This window comes from Neomonachus schauinslandi, chromosome 8 (assembly GCF_002201575.2).
Source record: "Neomonachus schauinslandi chromosome 8, ASM220157v2, whole genome shotgun sequence".
Classification (NCBI taxonomy): domain Eukaryota; kingdom Metazoa; phylum Chordata; class Mammalia; order Carnivora; family Phocidae; genus Neomonachus; species Neomonachus schauinslandi.
In genome coordinates this window covers 101,263,296-101,285,120 of record NC_058410.1, presented here as the reverse complement: position 1 = coordinate 101,285,120, position 21,825 = coordinate 101,263,296, and the positions used below count along the sequence as shown (strand labels likewise).

Sequence of the window (21,825 nt, the reverse complement as noted above, 5' to 3'; positions counted from 1 at the left end):
AAACCCAAGGAGAAGGTAGAGGAGAGCAGGGTGCCGTCATAGTGGGAAGGTAAATAAGGAAGGTGGGAAGAGAAAAAGGACAGGCTCAGAGGACGGGGTAAGTGGGGAGAGAGGAGCCAGAAGAATGGAGGGAGTTGAAAGGCTGACGTATCTCGAGGTGCACAGTCTTACTCACTGGCCGGCCTGTCTCTGACCTCGGCTGTGGGAGAGGGCGGCTGGACTTCGGAGCTCCAAGCCCTGAGAGCCAGAGGTCCACACAGCCGAAGCCTTCACTGACCTTGCGCAAAAGCCAGCTGGAGAAGTCAGGGGGCGTAGGCCGACACCGCCCTCCCTGCAGCCAATCTCATCGCGCTCCCGTGGGCGCGCTTTTGATGACGTTAGGACTGTACCAAGATGCCCGCCTCTTCCACCCGCATTTCCGGCTTCTACCCGCCCACTTCCGGGCCTCCTCTGTTTTTCAAAGGTTTGGGCGCGAATTGCTCTGGCAGTGGCTCCCTGGAGGATTGAAGAGGTGTCGTCGGTGATCAGTGAAAGCTTTTAAACCGCTGGTGGATCCATCTTGCGGCATGAGTTTTGCGGCCAAAGCGATTGTGGCAGACTCCGCGGCTTGTATCTCAGGAGCGTGAGGTGATTTTCCAAATGGGTTTTCCATATCTGCCCTTCGGGGCCAAGGATTGAAATATTTGATTTGCTAGGATGTAGTGAAGCCGCACCTGGTTCCTGGGTTCTTCCCTCCTTTCCCCAATTCATCTTCATCCTAGTTCTTTTTCCTTAATCTCCCGTGGCCCATAGTGGTGCGAAGTGCAGCCTTAGAGATTAGTGTCTTTGGGCATTGACGTAACTGCGGCCGGCAGCGTTGCTATCCCGAGGCATTTGTCAGGAGGTAAACATTGCGTTATTTGTGTTTCGCTAGACTTGGTGCTTGCCCTGTGTGCTTACACTGAGGCCTAGATTGAGAGACTTGGTTTCCACGAATTTCAGCAAACCGGTAAGAAAAATAAGACAAGTTAGGATGCCTCCCTGTTTCCTACGGAATAAGGAGAAAATTCTTTACTGCAGTATATAGTCTGGCCGCAAACTACTGTTCCAATCTTGTTTCTGTCCCTTACTCCCATACACATTCAAGTCTCGCTGAATTTTCCCTGTGCCGGAACAGACCAGTTTCTTTCCAACTGTTCTGCCATCAGGCTTTTGCTGCTTTCTCTCAAATACTTCATTCCCGATCCTTCTGGCTAAATATTTCAAAATGTAATTACCATGTTACTTTTTTTTTTTCTGAATACCGTATATCATTCCCCCCCACACACACGCATACACATCAATTTGAGTCATCCACTCATTTTTCTTTTATAATTTTTGTCACATGATATATAATTTTATAGTAATTGTTTTCATATCTGTCTCTACCCACTGTCACTGGGCTATGGTTTCCTGTGGATCTAAAGCAGGGCAAAATTTCTATTCATTTTACATTTACATTAAAATTTCTATTCTAGTTCCTTTACAACTGGCCCAGTAGTGATAGAACATTGTGACTTATTTATTGAATTCTTACTATGTCCCAAGTACTGTTCTAGGCACTTTACGTATTCTGTACAAAATTTTAGCTTCACAAAAGCCTTTAATGTTGGTGCTTTTAACTTTAACCCATTTTACCAGTGGGGAAACTGAACAAATTTTCTTGCCTGAGGTTGTACAGCTAGTTAAATGGCAGAGCCAGGATTTGGAACCAGGCCATTCATCTTTATTCCTGACTTGCTCTTGGCAGTGGTTCTCAGTCTGAGGTACCTTCACACCAGGAGACATTTAATAATGTCTGGGGACAGTTTTGGTTGTCACACCTTGGGGAAGGGAGGGTACTAGCAACTAAAGACCAGAATACAGTTCATGGGACAGCCCTCACAACAAAGAGTTACTCCATCCAAAATGTTGATAGTAACGAGCTTTAGAAACTTTTTGTGCTATGGTTTATTGGCTTAAGTAGGTATCAGTGAAAATGGTGCAGCTCGTATTGCCGCTAGTAAAGAAACAGCTTATTTTTTTTAATTTTTAATCAGCTGCAACTGATTCTTTTGTACAATACAACCAAAAATTAATTGCTAGTCAAACCCATAGAGTATATAACACCAAGAATGAACCCTACTGTAAAATATAGACTTTGGGTGATAGGATATGTCAGTGGGAGTTCATGAATTATGGCAAATGTACCACTCTGGTGTGGGATGTTGGTAGTGGAGAAAGCTGGGGGTAGTGAGGGGGTACAGGGGGTATATGGGAACTCTATATACTTGCTGCTTGATTTTGCTGTGAACCTAAAACATCTCTAAAAAAGAAGGTGGTGGGTTGGTTTTTTTTTTTAACAAATTACTGGGAAAATGACATTTAAAAAGAAAAAAGCCAATTATTTTATGATCAGATTCAACATACATAAAATTTTTGCCAAATTATGATAAAAGTTTCTAAATGAATATTGTCAGTTTCTATATTTAAAGACACTATAGTAGTTTGTGAGTCAAATTTGAAGTAGCACTAAATTACATGTTTTTGAATAAAGAATATCAAGAAAAACTGATTAATAGAACCAAACTATAAATAAGTGCCAGCTGAGAGTTAGACACCAGAAGCGCCCACAGACTTTTAGAGTGGAGTGGAGTGGTTAGGAGGCATGAAGAGCAGGTGGCTCATGCTCTGGGAGGGTGGGCAGAGACAGGAGAGGAGAGCAGCTCAGGTGGAGGGCATAGTGTATGCATTACTCAAAGTGTGTTTGGGAAATCATCAAATCTAGCTAGAGAGAGTCTTATAAGGAGTAGTGGGAGAGAAGTATGGAAAGCTAGGCAGGGCTAGATTTTTAAGAACTATAAATGACATGGTAGAGTTGGATGTTGTGTAGTAGGTATTGGGGAAGGATTTTAAAATTTTTTTAATTAAAAAAATTATTTATTTGTTCCAGAATTCGGGATCAGAAACAACTTGGTAGGGCTGACTCATGTCTTTTCCATGCAGGGTCAGCTGCAGCATATTGGCTCAGGTACATGTACCAGGCTGGCAAGTTGGTACTGGCTATTGGTTGGGAGTTCAGCTGGGGCTTTTGCCTGGGGCTTTCAGTTCCTCTCCATGTTGGCCTTCCTCATAGCATGGTAGCTGGGTTCCAAGAGCAAATATTTCAAACATGAGGATGTTGCAGCTGCCGGTCTCTTCATGTTTAGGCCAGTAAACTAGTACAGAATCATTTCCACCATATTCTACTGCTCAAACAGCTACAGAGTCTGCCAAGATTTAAGATAAAGGGACATAGACTCCATCTCTCAATAACAGGAGTAAGAAGGAATTTGCACCATTTTTAATTTACCAAATGGAGTGAGGACTAAATTTCAGCCCTCACTTGCTCCCTCACCTTCTTCATTGAAAAACCTGTACTGCTATATGTATCGTAACCCTTCCAGGAGAGGCCCACAAGTGAAACTGTCATGTGGATTGGTTTTTAAGTCGGGGAAGGATAAGGGCATGGATGTCACGTTGAAAGAATTAGGCATCTCAGGAATCTAACACTAACTGGGTGTAGAGTACCACATTGTTCAAGAGCAGGGTAAAGTGTAATTTACCAGAGCTTTTTGTAACTGATCTTCCATGTAGTCCCCAAGTATAGTGGTAATCTTTCAATTAATTATTTCCCTCCATTTTTGTTAATCTTACTGAAAAAAAAGCTTGAACCTTTACCTTTTAAAATTTGAAGAAATAGATTTATCCAAAGTAACTCCTTTATTGTCTCTCAATCTGCATATATAAACTATTAATCTATTTAACTCTGAATTTTTAGAAAAGGAATGGTGACTGGTATGTATCTAGCTGTATATGCCTAGAAAACGTTTATATATATATAAATAAGATGTATATACTACATATATGTATGTATGTGTATATGGGCATACCTCATTTTTATCGTGCTTCACAGATACCATGTTTTTTACAGATTGAAGGTCTGTGGCAATCCCACTTCAGCAAGTCTTTTGGCTCCATGTTTCCAACAGCATTTGCTCACTTTCTGTCTGTTACATTTTGGGAATTCTTGCAAGATTTCAAACTCTTCCATTATTATTGTATTTGTTAGGGTGATCTGTGATCAGTGATTGACTTGCTGAAAGCTCAGATGATAGTTAGCATTTTTCAACCATAAAGCTGTTTTAATTAAGGTATGTACATTGTTTTTTTAGATATAATACTATTGCACACTTAATAGACTACAGTAGTATAACGTAAACATAACTTTTACATGCAAATGAAACCAAAAATTTCATTTGACTTACTTTATTGCAATATTCGCTTTAGCTGTCATCGAGAATGGAACCTGCAATATCTCTGAGGTATGCCTGTACGTACATACACACACACACACACACACACACACACACACACACACACTCCTCTGTATACTGTACCTAACTTCTAAGCTATCTACTCCTTATGGCCTAAAGCAAGAATAAACATTCTATTCCTCTGTTCCTTTTAACAGTAATGAGTTTGGTGATAAAGGACTATTTGGTGATGAAGGACTTAAATTTTGTCATCGAAATCATCCACACTCCTGTGTCTGTTTTGTAATTTGTGGAAGGACAGAATAATCATTATACTACTGAGCTTTTTTAAAATGCAAATAGCTCAGGCAGAGTTGTAGCTTAAATCCTTATGAGTGACTTTTTCACTTGAATTTCCACAGCATAGATTCATAGTATGGATCCTAAAGATTATCTCCTTTCATCTTTGGCATAAGTCGAATGAGAAATCCATTAGGCTTAAAATAAGAAGACCTGAGTATTACTCTTCAAATTAATATTATCTGTGACCAGAGTAAAACAATTTAATACTTTATATTTCCATTTTCTTGGGTCTAAACATGGAGATAATGTTATTGTATGGTGGAGTATAAAGTAAGAGATGCAAAAGCACTTTCACATGATTTTTTTAAAGCCATAAAAATAGAAGAAATTTCTAGGAATGAAACTGAATTAGATACATACTTCAATAATAATCAGTGTTACTTGTTTTAAAATATGTTTAAGTGTTCTAAAAACGATACTTCCCCAAAACTTTCATTATGATTTTTTTAAAGCAAATTTGGAACATTTATAGGTAGTTCTTTTTTCTTTTTTTTTATCGGAGAGAGAGAGTGAGCACAAGCAGGGGGAGTGGCAGGCAGAGGGAGAAGCAGTCTCCCCGCCGAGCAAGGAGGCGATGAGGGACTCAATCCCAGGACCCTAGGATCATGACCTGAGCCAAAGGTAGCCGCTTAACCGGCTGAGCCACCCAGGTGCCCCTATACGTAGTTCTTTTTAACAAAATATTCTGCAAGCTTAAGCTTATTTTTGCGTCCTTTTTATCTTCACAGATTTTTTGAAGCACTGTTATAATTGTTCTGTTTAGATTAAGATGTCTAGCAAAGCAAGTTCTTCCAAGAAAAGGTCTCAACAGTTAAAAAGAAACCCAAAAAGAAAAAATGATGATGAGGAAATGGAGTTACCAGAGAAAAAGGTAATGAAAATATTGAGTTTATCATTCAGAACTTTTTGATTAAAAATGTCATTTGTTCTATGTAAAGGAGTATGTGAAGACTAAAGGTCAGTTTGAGTACAAGTTATAATAATTCATATCATTATGTGGGAGTTGTTGCAACATAATTTGTAAAAATTCTCAGATGAAAATTGTTTATTTCAATTTCTAAAGATACTGATCAGAGAATTCTTTGTTGAGGAGGGGGTCATGGGACATTGCTAAGGTGTTTGAATGTGAAGACTAGGAGTAAAGTGTGTACGCTTTACTTAAAATCTGTCAGTTGGTGAAAGAGATTTTTATTAACAGAGAAAAATTACCTTGGGAGGAATTAGCTTCTTTCTACCATAATTTTGCCCCTCTCTTACAAAAGAATATTTAAAATGTAAAAATTTTGTTGTGATTTATCCTGTATTAGGCAGTGCCTATGTTTTTTGCAGGTAAAGTATGTAACACTATTTCATAGGCAAAATGACTAATGATTTCTTTAACATATTCTTTGACACAGGGCACTTGGATGACTCAGTCGGTTAAGCATTCCACTCTTGATTTTGGCTCAGGTCATGATCTCCTGGGTCATGGGATCAAGACCTGAGTAGGGCTCTTTGCTCAGCGGGGAGTCTGCTTGAAAGATTCTCTCTCTCTGCCCCTACCCCCACTTGCAAGCTCTCTCTCTTACTCTCTCTAAAATAAATAAAAATAAATCTTAAAAAAAATATATTTGACACTATATGGAATTCTATTGTACATTATTACCATTGTCCAGGAATTGCTTTAGTATATCCTCTGCCTGTGAGAAATACACACCCTTTCTCTGTAGAAGTAGCAATATACTTTTTCTATCTAGCCAGAAGATATATGAATACTCTTCAACATACATGACAAATATATTGCAAAGGTAGTGTCTTTTTATCTGATGTTTAATTATGTGTGCGTTTTTCTCTCTAGGTTAGAAACATAGCAAAAAATAAAAATCCGAAGCATCTGCCTTCTGAAGGTATTTATTTTCTATATCTTGTTTAATTTGTCTCAAGATGTCTGTATTCATAAAAAAATTCTCAGCATCTTGTTTATGAGCTGTACAAAAGCAAAAGATACTAGGGGCTCCTGTGTGGCATAGTCAGTTGAGTGTCTGACTCTTGATTTTGGCTCAGGGTCGTGAGATCCAGCTCCATGTCGGCTCTGCGCTCAGCGAGGAGTATGCTTGGGACTTTCACTCTCTCTCCCTCCCTCCCCACCCCATGTATGTTCTCTCTCTCTCTCTCTCAAATAAATAAATCTTTTTTAAAAAAAGCAAAAGAAAGTAATAAACAGCTGCATTCTCATTTTTGCAAGAATAAGTAGTACTGGTTAGTCAGTAATTTTGGTCAACTGAAATTTCACTTACCGCCTCTAGCAAAATATTGTGTAAGGTTCTAAATTGATAGGAACTAGAGAAAATCAAAGTGTCCCACAATCTGAATTATTACTGATCTAAGATATATAGACACCCTACTGATTTCTCTTTAAAACAGTTGTGCTTCTGTCCTACCACCATTGCATGGATTAGTTTGGGGCTACTGTCTAATTTTGTTTGTAATAAATTAGTATGGAGTGGTCATCTTTCCTTAGGCATCACTTCATCTAAGAATTCCCTTTCTCTCCTCACCAACACCAAGCTAGGTTCCCTGGTTTTATACTTCCATAGTTCATGGTGCACTTTTTCTTTTGTAATGCTTTGCGTACCTGTAATTAAAATTACTTAGTCTCCCTTCTCTCCAAAACTAATCTATATATGAGTCAATAGTGTATCTCCTTTGTTTATCTCTTATAAGTAGAACAATACCAATAACCAAGTAGACCCTGAGTATTTTGTTCCAGTTGCCATTTAACATTTGGTAGAAATAGCTTTCTAGTCTTCTCAATGAAGCTCTTTAATTTAGGTCATTTCTGGGAATCAGACTTTTATATTGAATCCTAATAATTGTAGCCTGCTTCTTCATTTAGAATTGTCTTGGGTTTGTATCTGCAGTATCAGCTAATAATATTTTAGTTAACATAATATTAGACAGCATAAGCATATTCAATGACTGGCATATTATGTCTGTGCAATAAAAAGGAAATTAAATAGTTTATGCAGTCTTATAATATTTTGGTTCTCATACTTCTATTAGCTTTTTAAAATAAATTTATACTTGAATCACTTTTTAAGTAAAAACATAAAATTTCAAGATTGACCAGTCTCTTCCTTCACCAGTAACAAGACAAACAGAGCATACTAATCTAAAACGGGTTAAGATAGCATCCAACAAGAGAAAAACCTGGCAGCCTCTTTCAGAGACTAGTAGAGAGCACTTGCAAACTATGATGGACTCAGTAATAATGTAAGTATGAAATTTTTGCATTTCATCCTTGATTTCTACTTATATGTTTCCCATAGAAACATATTTCCTTGGAAACATTTCCTTTTAAATGTCATTATTTATTTTATGGTGATAGGGTGTTTTGCAGGAAGTCGTTAATTTCAGAAGCTTAGGATTCCATCAGTGAAAGAAAAATGAAGTCTGTGTGGCATGACCTGCTATTTATAACCTTTAAACTTTTTCTATCACTAGGGATACTTTAAGAAGTTGAGTTCCAATTGACACTTTATATATAAGCTACCATGGTGGGGATACAAAGAAAATAAGACAGGATTCTGCCATCAAGAAGCTGAACTCATCTAAATTAATTACAATTATAGAATGTAATAAGAAGAACTTTGATTGTACCTTTGCTTAAAATCGTATTTCAATAAATAAATGTATGAAACAAACAGACAAAAAATAGTGGCAAACTATTTTCATTTTATAAAATTATAATCCTGATATCAAAACCTGAAAAAATAGAATGTACATACAAGCACACACCCTGAATACTGTTAAACCCCTTTCACTTATAATATAGATGTAGAATTCCTAAACTAGAAATAGAATCCAAATGTATATCTAAAGAATAATTAACACTAAACAAATAGAGTTTAGTTTAGGAACCTAAAGATTACTTTAGGAAAGCTGTCAAAACAACATAACAGATTAAATTAGGAAAACATAATATGATATTTTAATATCTGTTTTAAACCATTTGCTGAATTCAATACCAATTCCATATTTAAGAACAAAACAAAACAAAAATAAATAAAACTCTTTAAAGAACAGAAATGTAAGGATGCTTCCTTAACATGACAAAGAATGTCTACCTGGAACCCACAGCAAGTATTATACATAATGACAAAATCCTAGAGGCTTTCCCAATAAAATCAGGAATAAAACATGGGGAAAAAAAGTGTATTTGATATAAAATAAAAAGTGGGTGCACCTGGGTGGCTCAGTCATTAAGGGTCTGCCTCCGGCTCAGGTCATGATCCCAGGGTCCTGGGATCGAGCCCCGCATCGGGCTTCCTGCTCAGCAGGAAGCCTGCTTCTCCCTCTTCCTCTCCCCCTGTTTGTGTTCCCTCTCTCACTGTCTCTTTCTCTGTCAAATAAATAAATAAATAAAATCTTTAAAAGTAAAAAGTGATTGATTCTACCTGGCTAGTGAGGAGGGGCACTTGAAAGAAAGCAGGGAGAAAAAGTAAACACATTATATTCATTGTGTTTCAAACTAGTATTTATTCAATCTTTTTTTTTTCTTTTCTAGAGCAATTTTGAGTAACAATATTGGAGAAAATGAACGAGTTCAGTATCATCTTAACTATCTGAAGAAAAGGTAATGTAGTTATGCAATAGAATATTTTTATAAACTATAAAATGAATATAAAAATATATTTAAAATAAAATTAGTAGAAGTCTAATCTGTTTCTAGGTTACCAGAATAGACATGTGTGGGATATAAAAGTTTTTCTTTCATTTTGGGGTTTTTTTGTTGTTATTTTTGTTGTAATTTTAAGAAGGTGAATGACTTGGAAATGTATATTCTAAACTGCTGCATGCAGTTATGAAGTCAGTTAAGAGAATTTATAAAAATAAAGTCTGAAAATCACAAAATGCCTGCTTCTGCAGTTCATTTTTTTGTAGTGGGATTTGAAAAAATATTTTGTCCGCTTTAACTCCATCTTCATTTTGAGCAATTTGAAGTTAATGGTTTACCATTCTTATCTGAGATTTATTCCATTACTGTGTTTTCACTTCAATATTGTATTATATTATTTTCATAAGTAGGTGATTTTCAGGGTATTACTGCTCTTCATCTTATGGCAAGTCACAAATGGAAGTTTCTTTTCAAGTGCTCTTAAAGTCACACCACTGCCAATAATTTTCAGTAACTACTATTTGCACAGAATTTTTTCTTTTCTTCTTTTGAAGATTGTATTTATTTATTTGAGAGAGAGAGCATGAGTGGGGGAAGAGGCAGCAGGAGAGGGATAAGCAGACTCCCCACTGAGTAGATCCCAGGACCCTGAGATCATGACCTGAGCCAAAGGCAAAGCCGCTTAACTGACTGAACCACCCAGGCACCCAGCTTTTTCTTTTCATAGAAAAATGTTCTACATCTTAGTTTTGGGTTTGCCTGAAACTAGTAGACTAATTTCTAGTCTAGTCTAGTTTACTAGTTTCTAGTCTAGTAAACTAGAGCTAGTAGACTTCTTGGGAAGTCTAAGCAAAAATTCTGCTTACTTTAAATATAGTTTCAACAATAGTAGCAAAACAGAAAGGGTGGTTGGGGGTGGGAGTTTGTAGAGAGGTTGAAGAGATTAAAAAAGGACTGCTAGAAGCAGGCCTGCCACCTACTTACAGGAATGACAGTCTAATATTAAAAAGGAAGGAGTGTACTAAAAAGCCAGTATATAAGATAATACATAATAAAAGCTATTTATTGCCTTTTAATAGAAAACAAGTAAGTCCTATTTGATGTGTAAATGAGAATATTTTAGTACAATTAGATTTGCAGGATTCTTAAAAAATCTTATTAAAATAAAAGTGTAACATGAATACACTCTACTATGTCAACAACACCTAATCATCATTCATAAAATTTTTCTATAGGGCAGACTTTCCCAAAGTATGTTCTCTAAAAACTGTAGTGGCTAACCCATTTTGTTTGACTAGCAACCCTGTTTTGTTTGTCTGATCATGGGTCTGCCCTATAGAAAACTGTTATGAATGATGATTAGGTGTTTTTGACATAGTAGGGTGTATTCATGTTACACTTTTATTTTAATAAGATTTTTTAAGAATACTACAAATCTGGGGTGCCTGGGTGGCTCAGTCGTTAAGCGCCTGCCTTCGGCTCAGGTCATGATCCCAGCGTTCTGGGATCGAGCCCTGCATCGGGCTCCCCGCTCGGCGAGAAGCCTGCCTCTCCCCTCTCCACTCCCCCTGCCTGTGCTCCTCTCTCACTGTGTCTCTCTCTGTCAAATAAACAAATAAAATCTTTATAAAATAAAAAATAAAAAATAAAAAAAAGAATACTACAAATCTAACCACTATTTAGAACATGTTGAATAGTGAGTGACCCTTTCACAGAATTAACTTAATAAACTTTTAGAAGAAATTGTTCATAAATGGATCTTTATTTTAGTTAAGAAATCAAGAACTTATTCCTCTTAGGAATACTTATACACACAGGTTTTTATTCTTTTTTTTTTAAAGATTTATTTTAGAGAGAGAGAGAGAGATCAGAGCAAGCGAGGATAGGGGCAGAGGGGGAGAAACCCAAGCAGACTCCATGCTGAGTGCAGAGCCAGACATGGGGGCTTGATCCCAGGACCCTGAGATCATGACCTGAACCAAACTCCAGACTCGGGTGCTTAACCAACTGAGCCACCTAGGTGCCTAGGTTTTTATTCTTAAATGTGATGTCCTTCCTAATGACTGGATAACTGAAGTTTATCCCAACAGTTTAATGAAAATTGTGATTGGTGCGTTTTATATTGCCTACTTTTTTTCTTTACAAAAAGTAATATTTTGAGTAAGATCCTAGGAAGATGTGTTATGTTTTCCACTATTTATGCCTGCAAATCTTAAGTAGTTGGGTTTTTGAGAACCCCAAAATGTTGCTATTAGCAAGAAGTAACCAAATTTAGATTTTCCTCCTTGATCTCTTCCTCCTGGAATCCAAGAATACAAGCTTTTAGGAAAGCTGTATTGCTCCCTGCTACCAGTGAGGGTAGTAATAGGTTAGTTTCCATTGGCGATCTAATCAACCTGGTTTGAAGGAAAATTTTGTAACCTTGTTGTGTTTTGTTAACTTTTCTGTTTTTAATTTGTTTTTTTTCTTTTTATTTTTTTCTTCTTTCCTTTTTTTACATATTTAGAGAGTATTTCTTAACTTTAATATTGCACAGTATTCATGTTGTCTTTTTTTTTTTAGTTTGCCTAGTATGCAGTTTTTTTTTTTTTAATTAACATATAATGTATTATTTGTTTCAGGAGTACAGGTCTGTGATTCATCAGTCTTCTACAACACACAGTGCTCACCACAACACATACCCTCCCCAATGACCATCACCCAGCCACCCTATCTCTGCCCCCTCCCCTCCAGCAACCCTCAGTTTGTTTCCTAAGATTAAGAGTCTCTTATGGTTTGTCTCCCTCTCTGGTTTCTTCTTGTTTCATTTTTTCCTCTCTTCCACTATGATCCTCTGCCTTCTTTCTTAAATTCCACATATCAGTGAGATCATATGATACTTGTCTTTCTCTGATTGACTTATTTTGTTTAGCATAATACCCTCTAGTTCCATCCAGGTCTTTGCAAATGGCGAGATTTCGATTTTTGATAGTTGCATAATATTCCATTGTATATATATACCACATCTTCTTTATTCATTCATCTGTCAGTGGACATCTTGGCTCTTTCCACAGTTTGGCTCTTGTGGACATTGCTGCTATAAACATTAGGGTGCAGGTGCCCCTTCGGTTCACTACATTTGTATCTTTGGGGTAGATACCCAGTAGTGCAATGCCTGGGTCGTAGACGTTTTGATTGTACTTTTAAACAAAGCACTTTAATCTTAACATTTTATTTGCCTTAAACTCTGTGGGACTCACTTATCTTTAAAACCATTGTTAGAGTAACTGATACAGAGATTCTTTTCATTGGACACATTGTCTAAGACAACTGAAATATAGAGTCCAGTGTCATTACAGAATAGTGTTTCATCTCTTACACAGCTATTCACAATAAAGATAGAATTAGGGGCACCTGGGTGGCTCAGTCGTTAAGCGTCTGCCTTCGGCTCAGGTCATGATCTCAGGGTCCTGGGATCGAGCCCCACATTGGGCTCCCTGCTCCGCGGGAAGCCTGCTTCTCCCTCTCCCACTCCCCCTGCTTGTGTTCCCTCTCTCGCTGTGCCTCTCTCTGTCAAACAAATAAATAAAATCTTAAAAAAATAAATAAATAAATAAAAAATAAAGATAGAATTATGTGCTATAGTAGTCTCGGAAACACATTCAGAAGATACAAGGAAAGTTTTATTTTAAAATATATACAAATGAAATTGTATAAATATATATAATAAAATTGATGTGTATAAAAAAGAAATTTTTCCTTTCATGAAACAACTTAGGCGCCCCATGATTTGAGATAAATCTTAATAAATCGAAAGGCTAAAAGATAATGTATCATGGCTTTTTATGGGTGTCACTGCTAATGTTAGCTACTGTTAATAAAAGAATGTAATAGCCCTTGGGAATATGAGGACAGAAAAAAGATGGCAGCAGTATTTCAAACACAACAAAACAAAAAAATAAAATAAAATAATGGTTCTAAAAAGGTAAACATAATTATTTTTTTTTTATCCCTAAGATTGCTACAACTGTGTGAAACCGTTAAAGTCCCTCCCAAAAAGCTGAAAGATTTAACTAACGTGTCAAGTCTACTGAAAATGGAAAGGGCACAGCACAGAGCTAATGAAGAAGGTCTGGCATTATTGCAGGTATGAAATTTGAACAGGGAGTCCATAATTAGAGAGTTAGGAGAAAGGGGAAGAGAATAAGAAATTTTTTAAATTATCATGATATTCTCCTAATAATAAATACTAGATTTTAGAACAGGGTTTTCATTAAATTCTTCTTCTTTTTTTTTTTTTTTTTGTCAGAGCAAAAACTTTACCTAAACTTTGAACCTCTAAAGTTAAAAGTATTCCTAATATATTAGTGATTAAGTAGCAGTTCTGGTTTTTTTTCACCTGACTTTAACTGAACTTCTATTCTTGATTATCAAATTATAGGAACTCATCATTAAATGCTAAAGAATTTCAAAACATATTGACAAGAAGAGCATATACTCATTATTGTTGTTGTTATTATTATATGGCTAACATGTAACGAGGGCTTTCTGTGTTCTAGGTACTGCTCTAGGCACTTGTAGCTACATCCCTTAATTCTCAAAACAACTTAAAGAGGTCTGTGCTATATGATCTCATTTTACAAATGTGAAAAAGAGACATATTTTTAGCTGAACCTTAGACAAATTGCTTAAAGTTATAGTGCAGGGGCGCCTGGGTGGCTCAGTCGTTAAGCGTCTGCCTTCGGCTCAGGTCATGATCCCAGGGTCCTGGGATGGAGCCCCGCATCGGGCTCTCTGCTCAGTGGGGAGCCTGCTTCTCCCTCTCCCACTCCCCCTGCTTGTGTTCCCTCTCTTGCTGTGTCTCTCTGTGTCAAATAAATAAATAAAATCTTTAAAAAAAAAAAAAGTTATAGTGCAGATCTTAGTCCAACTGCAGATTCTGTTTCTCGATCATTATCTTGTAGAAGATAATGGGAGATAACATTAGGTATCATGATTAACTTCAGGCTTTTAATTAGTGGATACTTGAACTGTTAGGAGAAACAAACTTACAGGGCTTATTAAGTAGTTATTAAAACCAAACTAGATTAGACCATATATCTCTTAGCCATTTCAAAGTAGTTTGTAGATAATGGTCCTTAGGTCTTTGTTAGCAATTTAGAAAATATAGAGTTGGTAGTAGTTTATGCAAGGAATGCATCCCCAAGGATTTCTAAGAATTCAAAAATCACAATTTATTCCAGTTTTTCCATATGATTGAGAATAACACTGGGTGGATTAGACTCTGAGCAACAAATTTACATATATTATAAATTAATTACATATATTATAATTTATGTATATTATAAATTAATAAATTCCATATATGATAAATAGAAATTCACTTTCTTCCTAGTGTGAGATTATATTGAATTTTTATCCCCGTTACTACTTTTCTTTTTTTTTTTTTTTTTAAAGATTTTATTTATTTATTTGAGAGAGAGAGAGAGCACATGAGAAGGGGGAGGGTCAGAGGGAGAGGCAGACTCCCCGCTGAGCAGGGAGCCCGATGCTGGACTCGATCCTGGGATTCCAGGATCATGACCTGAGCCGAAGGCAGTCGCTTAACCAACTGAGCCACCCAGGCGCCCTCCCCGTTACTACTTTTCAAGAGTATATTTTCAGCACTGACACTAGTTCCACCATGTAATGAACAGTTGGATGTCATTGACATAGGTTTTTTTTTTTAATTTCAGCTTTATTGGGCTATAATTATAAGATATTCAAAGTGTACACTGTAGTGATTTGATATATGTACACACTGTGAAGGATTCCCTCATCTGGTAAATTAACACATCCATCACCTCACATTATTTATTTTTTATTTTGTGTGTGTTAAGAACATTTAAGTTCTCTCTCAGCAAATTTTAAGTATACAATACAGTGTTACCGGTTATAATCACCTTGTTTTTCACATTAGATCATCACACCTTATTCATCTTAGCTGAAAATTTGTACCTTTTACTAACCGCTCCCTATTTTCTCCACTCCCCAGCCCCTGGTAACCACTTCCTTACTCTTTTTTTGTGAATTTGGCTTTTTTTTTTTTAGGTGATTTTAAAAGGTTTTCAAGTGTGATAACGGCAAAGTTATCTTAATATTTAATACTCATGTAAATCACTTGAAAGTAGTCAAAGATAGTAAATGATAGTGTGATTTTTGTAATACCGAGGGGCATTTCTGTATTCCAGAAAAAAGCATAAATATAGTTAAATGAAAAAAACCTTTTTCTATCCTCAACACTTCTGACACCAAATGTGTGGGTTTTTCACGAAGCACTTTTCCAGTTCTCTGCAGACACCAGCTAGGTGTCCTACAATTTCATCCAGTTCTGACACTAAGTACCTGGATTTAGTGCAGACCCCACAGGTTAAGGGCTCAGTCCCACAAGACTGCCCCCCACTTCAGATGCCAGTTGTACTTCTACACCTCCTGTACGTCTAACCAACCAAGTATAAATCAGGTGTTGCCATGACCCCTTCCTCATGTTCAGTAATTTGCTAGAACAATTCACAGAATTCAGGAAGGCACTTTACTTACTATTTACCAGTTTTTTATAAAGGATATATTCAAGAACAGCCAAATGGAAGAGATACATAGGGCAGGGTATAGGGGAAGGGCACACAGCTTCTGTGCCTCTTCAAGTATGTTGTCCTACCAGCGCCCCAAGGTGTTCCACTAACCTGAAAGCTCTCTGAACCCAGTGTTTAGAATTTTTATGAAAGCTTCATCAGGTAGGCAGAATTGATTATTAACTAAATCTCCCCTTCTCAAGAGATCAAGGAGTGGGGCTGAAAGTTCCAACCCTGTAATCACGTGGTTGATTGCTCTGGCAACCAGCCCTCATCCTCTCTGAATCATTCATTAGCATAAACTCAGGTAAGGTTGAAAGAGGCTTATTTTTTTTTTTAAGATTTTATTTATTTATTTGACAGAGAGAGATAACAAGCAGGGGGAGCATCAGGCAGAGGGAGAAGCAGGCTCCCGCTGAGCAAGGAGCCCAACATGGGGCTTGATAGCAGGACCCGAGCCGAAGGCAGACACTCAACCCGACTGAGCCACTCAGGTGCCCCAGAAAGAGGCTTATTATGAATAGCAAAAGATGCCACTGTCACCCAAATCACTCAACAAATTACAAGGATTTAGCTCTGTGCCAGAAACCAAGGATGAAGACCAAATACATATTTCTTATATCACAGCATTACAACAATCTATGGTTTGCTTGCTTGACAGCCAGTTACTCAATGGAAGCACTGTTTGCATTTTGGGCATAAGAGTTCTTCCCTGGCCTACTAGAATCTTTGAACTAGGAATTTGTATGTCTTGTCTGTATCCATCAGTTTTCTGTTATGTGTCTTGCTTAGAACCACTGCCTTTTCCCACAGAAGCCTAGAGTTATTCTTGGTGATGACTTTTCAAAACCTGTATCAGCTAATAAGTAACAGAAGTTGTATTAATTGAGCTCCCTCACTCAGTGATGGTGCTACAGAAAAGGCAGTGGTGAGCAAAGTCTCTGAGACTGAGAAGATGGTATAGGAACTGCTGGGGCTTAGTTTTTTAATCCCTATGGACCTCTGCATAAGAACAGAGCCATAGGGGTGCCTGGGTGGCTCAGTTGAGCGACTGCCTTCGGCTCAGGTCATGATCCTGGAGTCCCAGGATCGAGTCCTGCATCAGGCTCCCTGCTCGGCGGGGAGTCTGCTTCTCCCTTTGCCCCTCCCCCGTCTCATGTGCTCTCTCTCTCTCATTCTCTCTCTCAAATAAATAATTAAAATCTTTAAAAAAAAAAGAACAGAGCCATAGGATTTCACAACCAGAGTTAGCATAAGAAAATATAAAAATAAGGACAAAAAATAGTAATCCACAGGTAACAAAAGCATGCCAAAAACGTGTTCACAAAACAGATGAACACTAACCTAATTCTTAAGCAAACTGAAAGAAATTCAGAAAAACAGTAGAGGGTATGGGAAAAAATCATAAATCGGTATTAGAAATACTAAAAACTGAAGCTACAGAATTCAGGAAAAAATTAGAAGTAAAAGAAAAAACTTTTCAGATATTCAGACTAAATTAGAAGAATTAAAGCAAATGCAACAGGTAAATGCTTAAAATAAATAGTAAAATAAAGGAGAAAATTTTAAAATCAAAAAGAAACATTTTTTTAAAGTTGAGAAAAAGTGACAAAGTAAAAGCTCAGCATAGAAAATATGGCATAGGTATGGTAGGCATACCCAAAGAAGATAACCAAAGCAATGGACCAAAATAATTTTTTTTAACCACAATGGAAATTTTTAGTCCTTATTATATTAACTGTTTTCTTTATTCATTGTTGTTATTCATTCCCTCTATAGTGGGTTGAATAGTGGCCCCAACTCCTAGCCCTGGAACCTGCAAATGTGCCCTTATCTGGAAAGAGTCTTCCCAGATATAATTAAGGATCTCAAGATGAGATCATCCTGGATTATCTTGGGTGGGTCCTAAATACAAAGACTAGTGTCCTTAAAGAGACAAAAATGTCCTTAATAAGAGAAGGAGACATGGAGGAAAAGGCTGTGTGAAAAATGCAGAAATTGGAGTGAGCAGCCACAAGTAATGCTGATAGCCATCAGAAGCTGGAAGAGGCAAGAGAGGATTCTCCCTCAGAGGTTTCAGAGGGAGCACTGCCTTGCCAACACCTTGCTTTGGACATTTGCTCTCCAGAACTGAGAGAGAATAAATTTCTGTTTTCAGACACCAAGTGTGTGGCAGTTTGTTTTGGCAGGCACAGTAAACTAATACATGTGGTAACACACATTTGTATTGGACAGCACTCTCTAAATCCAAAAACCAAGTCACAGGAAATTCAGGACCGAGGAACAGGTTAAACCTGACTGGCAAATTCTGCAAAGCAAACTATCTAGTTTCCTGTACAAATCAGTTGGAAAGAACCAAAAAAATTGGAGTGGGAAACTATAGATGAAAGGAGACTTAATATGCACTTACTAGAATGGCCGAAATCTAGAACATGGACAACAACAAATGCAGATGAGGATGTGGAACAAGAACTCTCACAGCTGGTGGGAATGCTAAATGGTACAACCGGTTTAGAATACAGTTTGGCAGTGTCTTACAAAATGAAACCTACTCTTACCACACGATACAGCAATCATGCTCCTTGGTATATTATACATGTATGTTTGAATATTGCACATGGATGTTTGTGGCAGCTTTATTCATAATCGCCAAAAGTTGGAATAGCAAGATGTCCTTCATTAGGTGAATGGATAAATAAATGTGGTACCTCAGACAATGGAGTATTATTCACCACTAAAAAGAAATGAGCTACTGGGCCCTTAAGAGACATGGAGGAACCTTAAGTGCATATTATAAATCATAAGTGGAAGAAGCCAAACTGAAAAGGCCCCATACTGTATGATTGCAACTATATGATAAGCTGGAAAAGGCAGAACTGGAGAATAAAAAGATGAGTGGTTGCCAGGGGTGTGTAGTGATTTAGAGATGGATAGACAAAGCACAGGAGATTTTTAGGCCATCAGTCCTTGGGCTCTGCTACATTCACTGGGTCTTCCAGGATCTCTGATTGTAGCAGTTTTACTGAGTTTTTGAGGAAATATGCTTGTACGTGGGTTGTATCTCCTTGTTCCATGGAATTAAATTTCCTTATAATGAATTATTATGTTGGTAAATTAGTTTCTCGGAAGTCTGTTTTGTGAAAGAAAAAAAAATTACCAAAATGTTTCCATATATGTGGTATTTAAAAAATATGTATATGTATATTAATACCTATTTGGGTTTCATTTAATAATGTATTTAGTTTAAAACATTAACTTTCTGATTCTCACTCAGGAAGAAATAGATAAAATAGTAGAGACCGTAGAGTCAATGACTGGGAATATTCAGAGCCTAAAGAACAAAATTCAAGTTCTGACAAGTGAGGTGGAAGAAGAAGAGGAGAAAATAAAACAGGTAATTGTTTAATAATGCATTCCTAGAATGGATAAATTTTTTAATGCTTGTCTCTCAGCAAGACAACTTTGAATGTAAAAAGAGAGAAATCAGCCTTTTGAAATAATCTGTAGCTTTCTTTTTCTACTTTAGATGTTTCACATAGATAGTAGTGGGGTACTCTGTCTTCCAGAACTTTCTCAGAAGAGTCTCAAAGCACCCACACTTCAGGTAAATGCCAATTTTCCATATCAACTATATCATCAGTTATGAAGCACATATATAAAACCATAATATCCTTTTCCTCTTTTAAAACAAATGAAATCCACGATACAAGTTTTTAGGCAACATTGTTTTTCTCACTTGACAGAATAGTTCGAACATCTTTATTTGTGAGCTTCTTTCATGTGGATCTCTCGTTCTTGTCAATAACTGTAACATTCCATTGATGAAGGTACCATACTATAATTCGTGAATTACTGGTAGAAATAAATGATTGTTGCAGTTACATAAAATGCTCAGTATACCCTTGTGTATATATCTTTAGGTATTTGTGTGGTTGTAACTGTAGGATAGATTTCTGGAAGTAAATTCCAATAGTTGAGTTTATTTATGCGTCTAACAGTGGCCTATAACTCTTCATGAAGTAGTGTTGTGTTATTTGTAGTTGACTGTATACTGGTATCTGTTTTCACAGGTTCCCAGTAGCTATTATAGTGTAAATGCTTATAGTGGTAGAAAGTCTTCAAGTTTCTCAAAAATAATTTAAAATAGTCCTATCTGTAGTCCACTTAGGGTAAAAGGAAAGGGAATGAACAGAGGTAAAACAGAATAATACAGTTTGGAAAGAACAAGAATGAGTTGATGATTACTGAAGTTGGGTGATGGGTATTTGACGTTTATTGTACTATTCTCTCTAAATAACATACATTTGACATTTCTCATAATAAAAGGTTAAGAACTATTTATATGGGTCAATGTGGTCAAAAGGTACAAACTTGCAGTTATAAAATCAAACAGTCTTGGGGATGTAATGTAGAACACAGTGACTGTAGTCAATGACACGGTCTTGTATATTGCAAAGTTGTTAAGAGAGTAAATCTTAAAAGTTCACATCACAAGAAGAATTTGTAACTATGTATGTATGGTGCTAGATGTTAACTAGACTTATTGTGGTGGTCATTTTGCAGTGTACACAAATATCACATCATTGTGTTGTGTACCTGAAGCTAATATGATGTTATATGTCAATTATATCTCAGTTTAAAAAAAAATTTTAAACTAATTGTACTATTATACCCACAGAAAGAAATTTTGACATTAATTCCAAACCATAACGCTCTTCTGAAGGACTTGGATGTTCTCCATAATTCAACCCAGACGAGGAATATGTTAACTTTCATCGAAGAAGCTTATAAGAGACTGGATGCCTCTTAAAGAGTTTTTTTAGACTGTTCTGTACTAATTTAATGTTTATGAGTTTGTAAAACTGTTAGCCTATGATGATACTGCAGAGGCTGAGGCTTCTTCAGGTTTTATTTCCAACATATACTTAAATTAGCTTCTGTAGATCTATTAGCATCTAATATAGTCCTAAAAACTGTTTTTAGTAGTTGCCAAATCTAGGAACTCATATTTCTGTTGTGTCTCTGGTTGTTTGAGCCACAGTCTAATGATTTATAATGGCTGAATAGAGCTCATTTATTGGTTAGTGCAGAGGAACTGTGATACTGTAATGTAATATATGTGAAGTGTTTATAGTGCCCAGTACATAAAAACATAGTTTGCAATCATTATTATTCTTTAGTTCATGACTTGCATTTTCGTCTAGTCATCTGGAACTTGAGAAATCCCCAAATGCCTTTATTTCTTTTACATAACCCTCTAGACTTTTTGTGACATAATTAAGATTTGCCAGGTGTCTTTACCTTTGGGGGTAGCATGAACATTTTATTTCTTTGGTTGGATTATTGACTAGATGTTCAATATTTTCCACTGTCATCAAAGCATACTTTTATTTAAAAGGAACCTAAGTACATTTATTCCCTTAAAAGAAAAATCAAACCAAAAAAACCCTTTCTATAAACCTTTTCTCATTGTAATAATGTTAGGAGTTAGTTGGACAGTTAGGTAGTCAGGGCCAGGGTCCTCAACAAGAAAACATGGAGTCAGGACAGCTAAGACAAAACAGTACTAACATCCTGTTTTGCAGCTTAGACAAGACTATACTAGCATTTTGTTTTGCAGCCTTTGTAGAAATGATTCTGCAAAATGTCCTAATACTCTTGTTAAATCAAACCCTCTCCGAGGCTGAGAAACATGGGGTCCTGGCCACCACTGAAAAATATGGGGACGAACAGCAACTTCATTACCAGGGCACGGGTGAGCCCTTGGGTGGCTTCCAATTCCCACCTGGAGCCCAAGCTGTCCCTCCGCAAGACCCCAGTTGGGACCCTAATGATCCCCTCAGAAACTGGTACCTCAGTCACTTCCAGGCTTGCATCCTAGAGGGATTAAAAAGGTCAAAGGTTAAGCCCCTGAATTATGCCA

At 36.9% G+C, this 21,825-nt stretch overlaps 2 protein-coding genes across 2 annotated transcripts in view; one reads left to right on the top strand and one right to left on the bottom strand.

Annotated features, from left to right (window-relative positions):
• Nucleotides 1–359, bottom strand: part of MMUT (methylmalonyl-CoA mutase) — a 32,129-nt gene extending 31,770 nt beyond the window's left edge. The window contains exon 1 of the mRNA XM_021691875.2: nt 176–359. The gene's annotated coding sequence lies outside the window, so the exon portion shown is untranslated. The remainder of the gene's footprint in view (nt 1–175) is intronic.
• Nucleotides 360–924: 565 nt separating this feature from the next.
• On the top strand, nt 925–21,043 carry CENPQ (centromere protein Q). The gene is made up of 9 exons (XM_021692069.1): nt 925–988; nt 5,384–5,526; nt 6,493–6,541; nt 7,787–7,907; nt 9,202–9,270; nt 13,309–13,438; nt 19,177–19,296; nt 19,429–19,506; nt 20,581–21,043. The coding sequence occupies exons 2-9, from the start codon at nt 5,425–5,427 to the stop codon at nt 20,710–20,712; spliced, it is 801 nt and encodes a 266-aa protein (XP_021547744.1). The 5' UTR covers nt 925–988; nt 5,384–5,424; the 3' UTR covers nt 20,713–21,043.
• The last annotated feature ends 782 nt before the right edge of the window (nt 21,044–21,825 follow it).

Excerpts from the sequence above, each read along its gene's own strand:
- CENPQ (XM_021692069.1), top strand. The coding sequence starts at position 5,425 with ATGTCTAGCAAAGCAAGTTCTTCCAAGAAAAGGTCTCAACAGTTAAAA. Across the intron at positions 13,439-19,176 it reads AAGGTCTGGCATTATTGCAG|GAAGAAATAGATAAAATAGT; the intron begins GTATGAAATTTG and ends ATTCTCACTCAG. Across the intron at positions 19,507-20,580 it reads TCAAAGCACCCACACTTCAG|AAAGAAATTTTGACATTAAT; the intron begins GTAAATGCCAAT and ends TTATACCCACAG.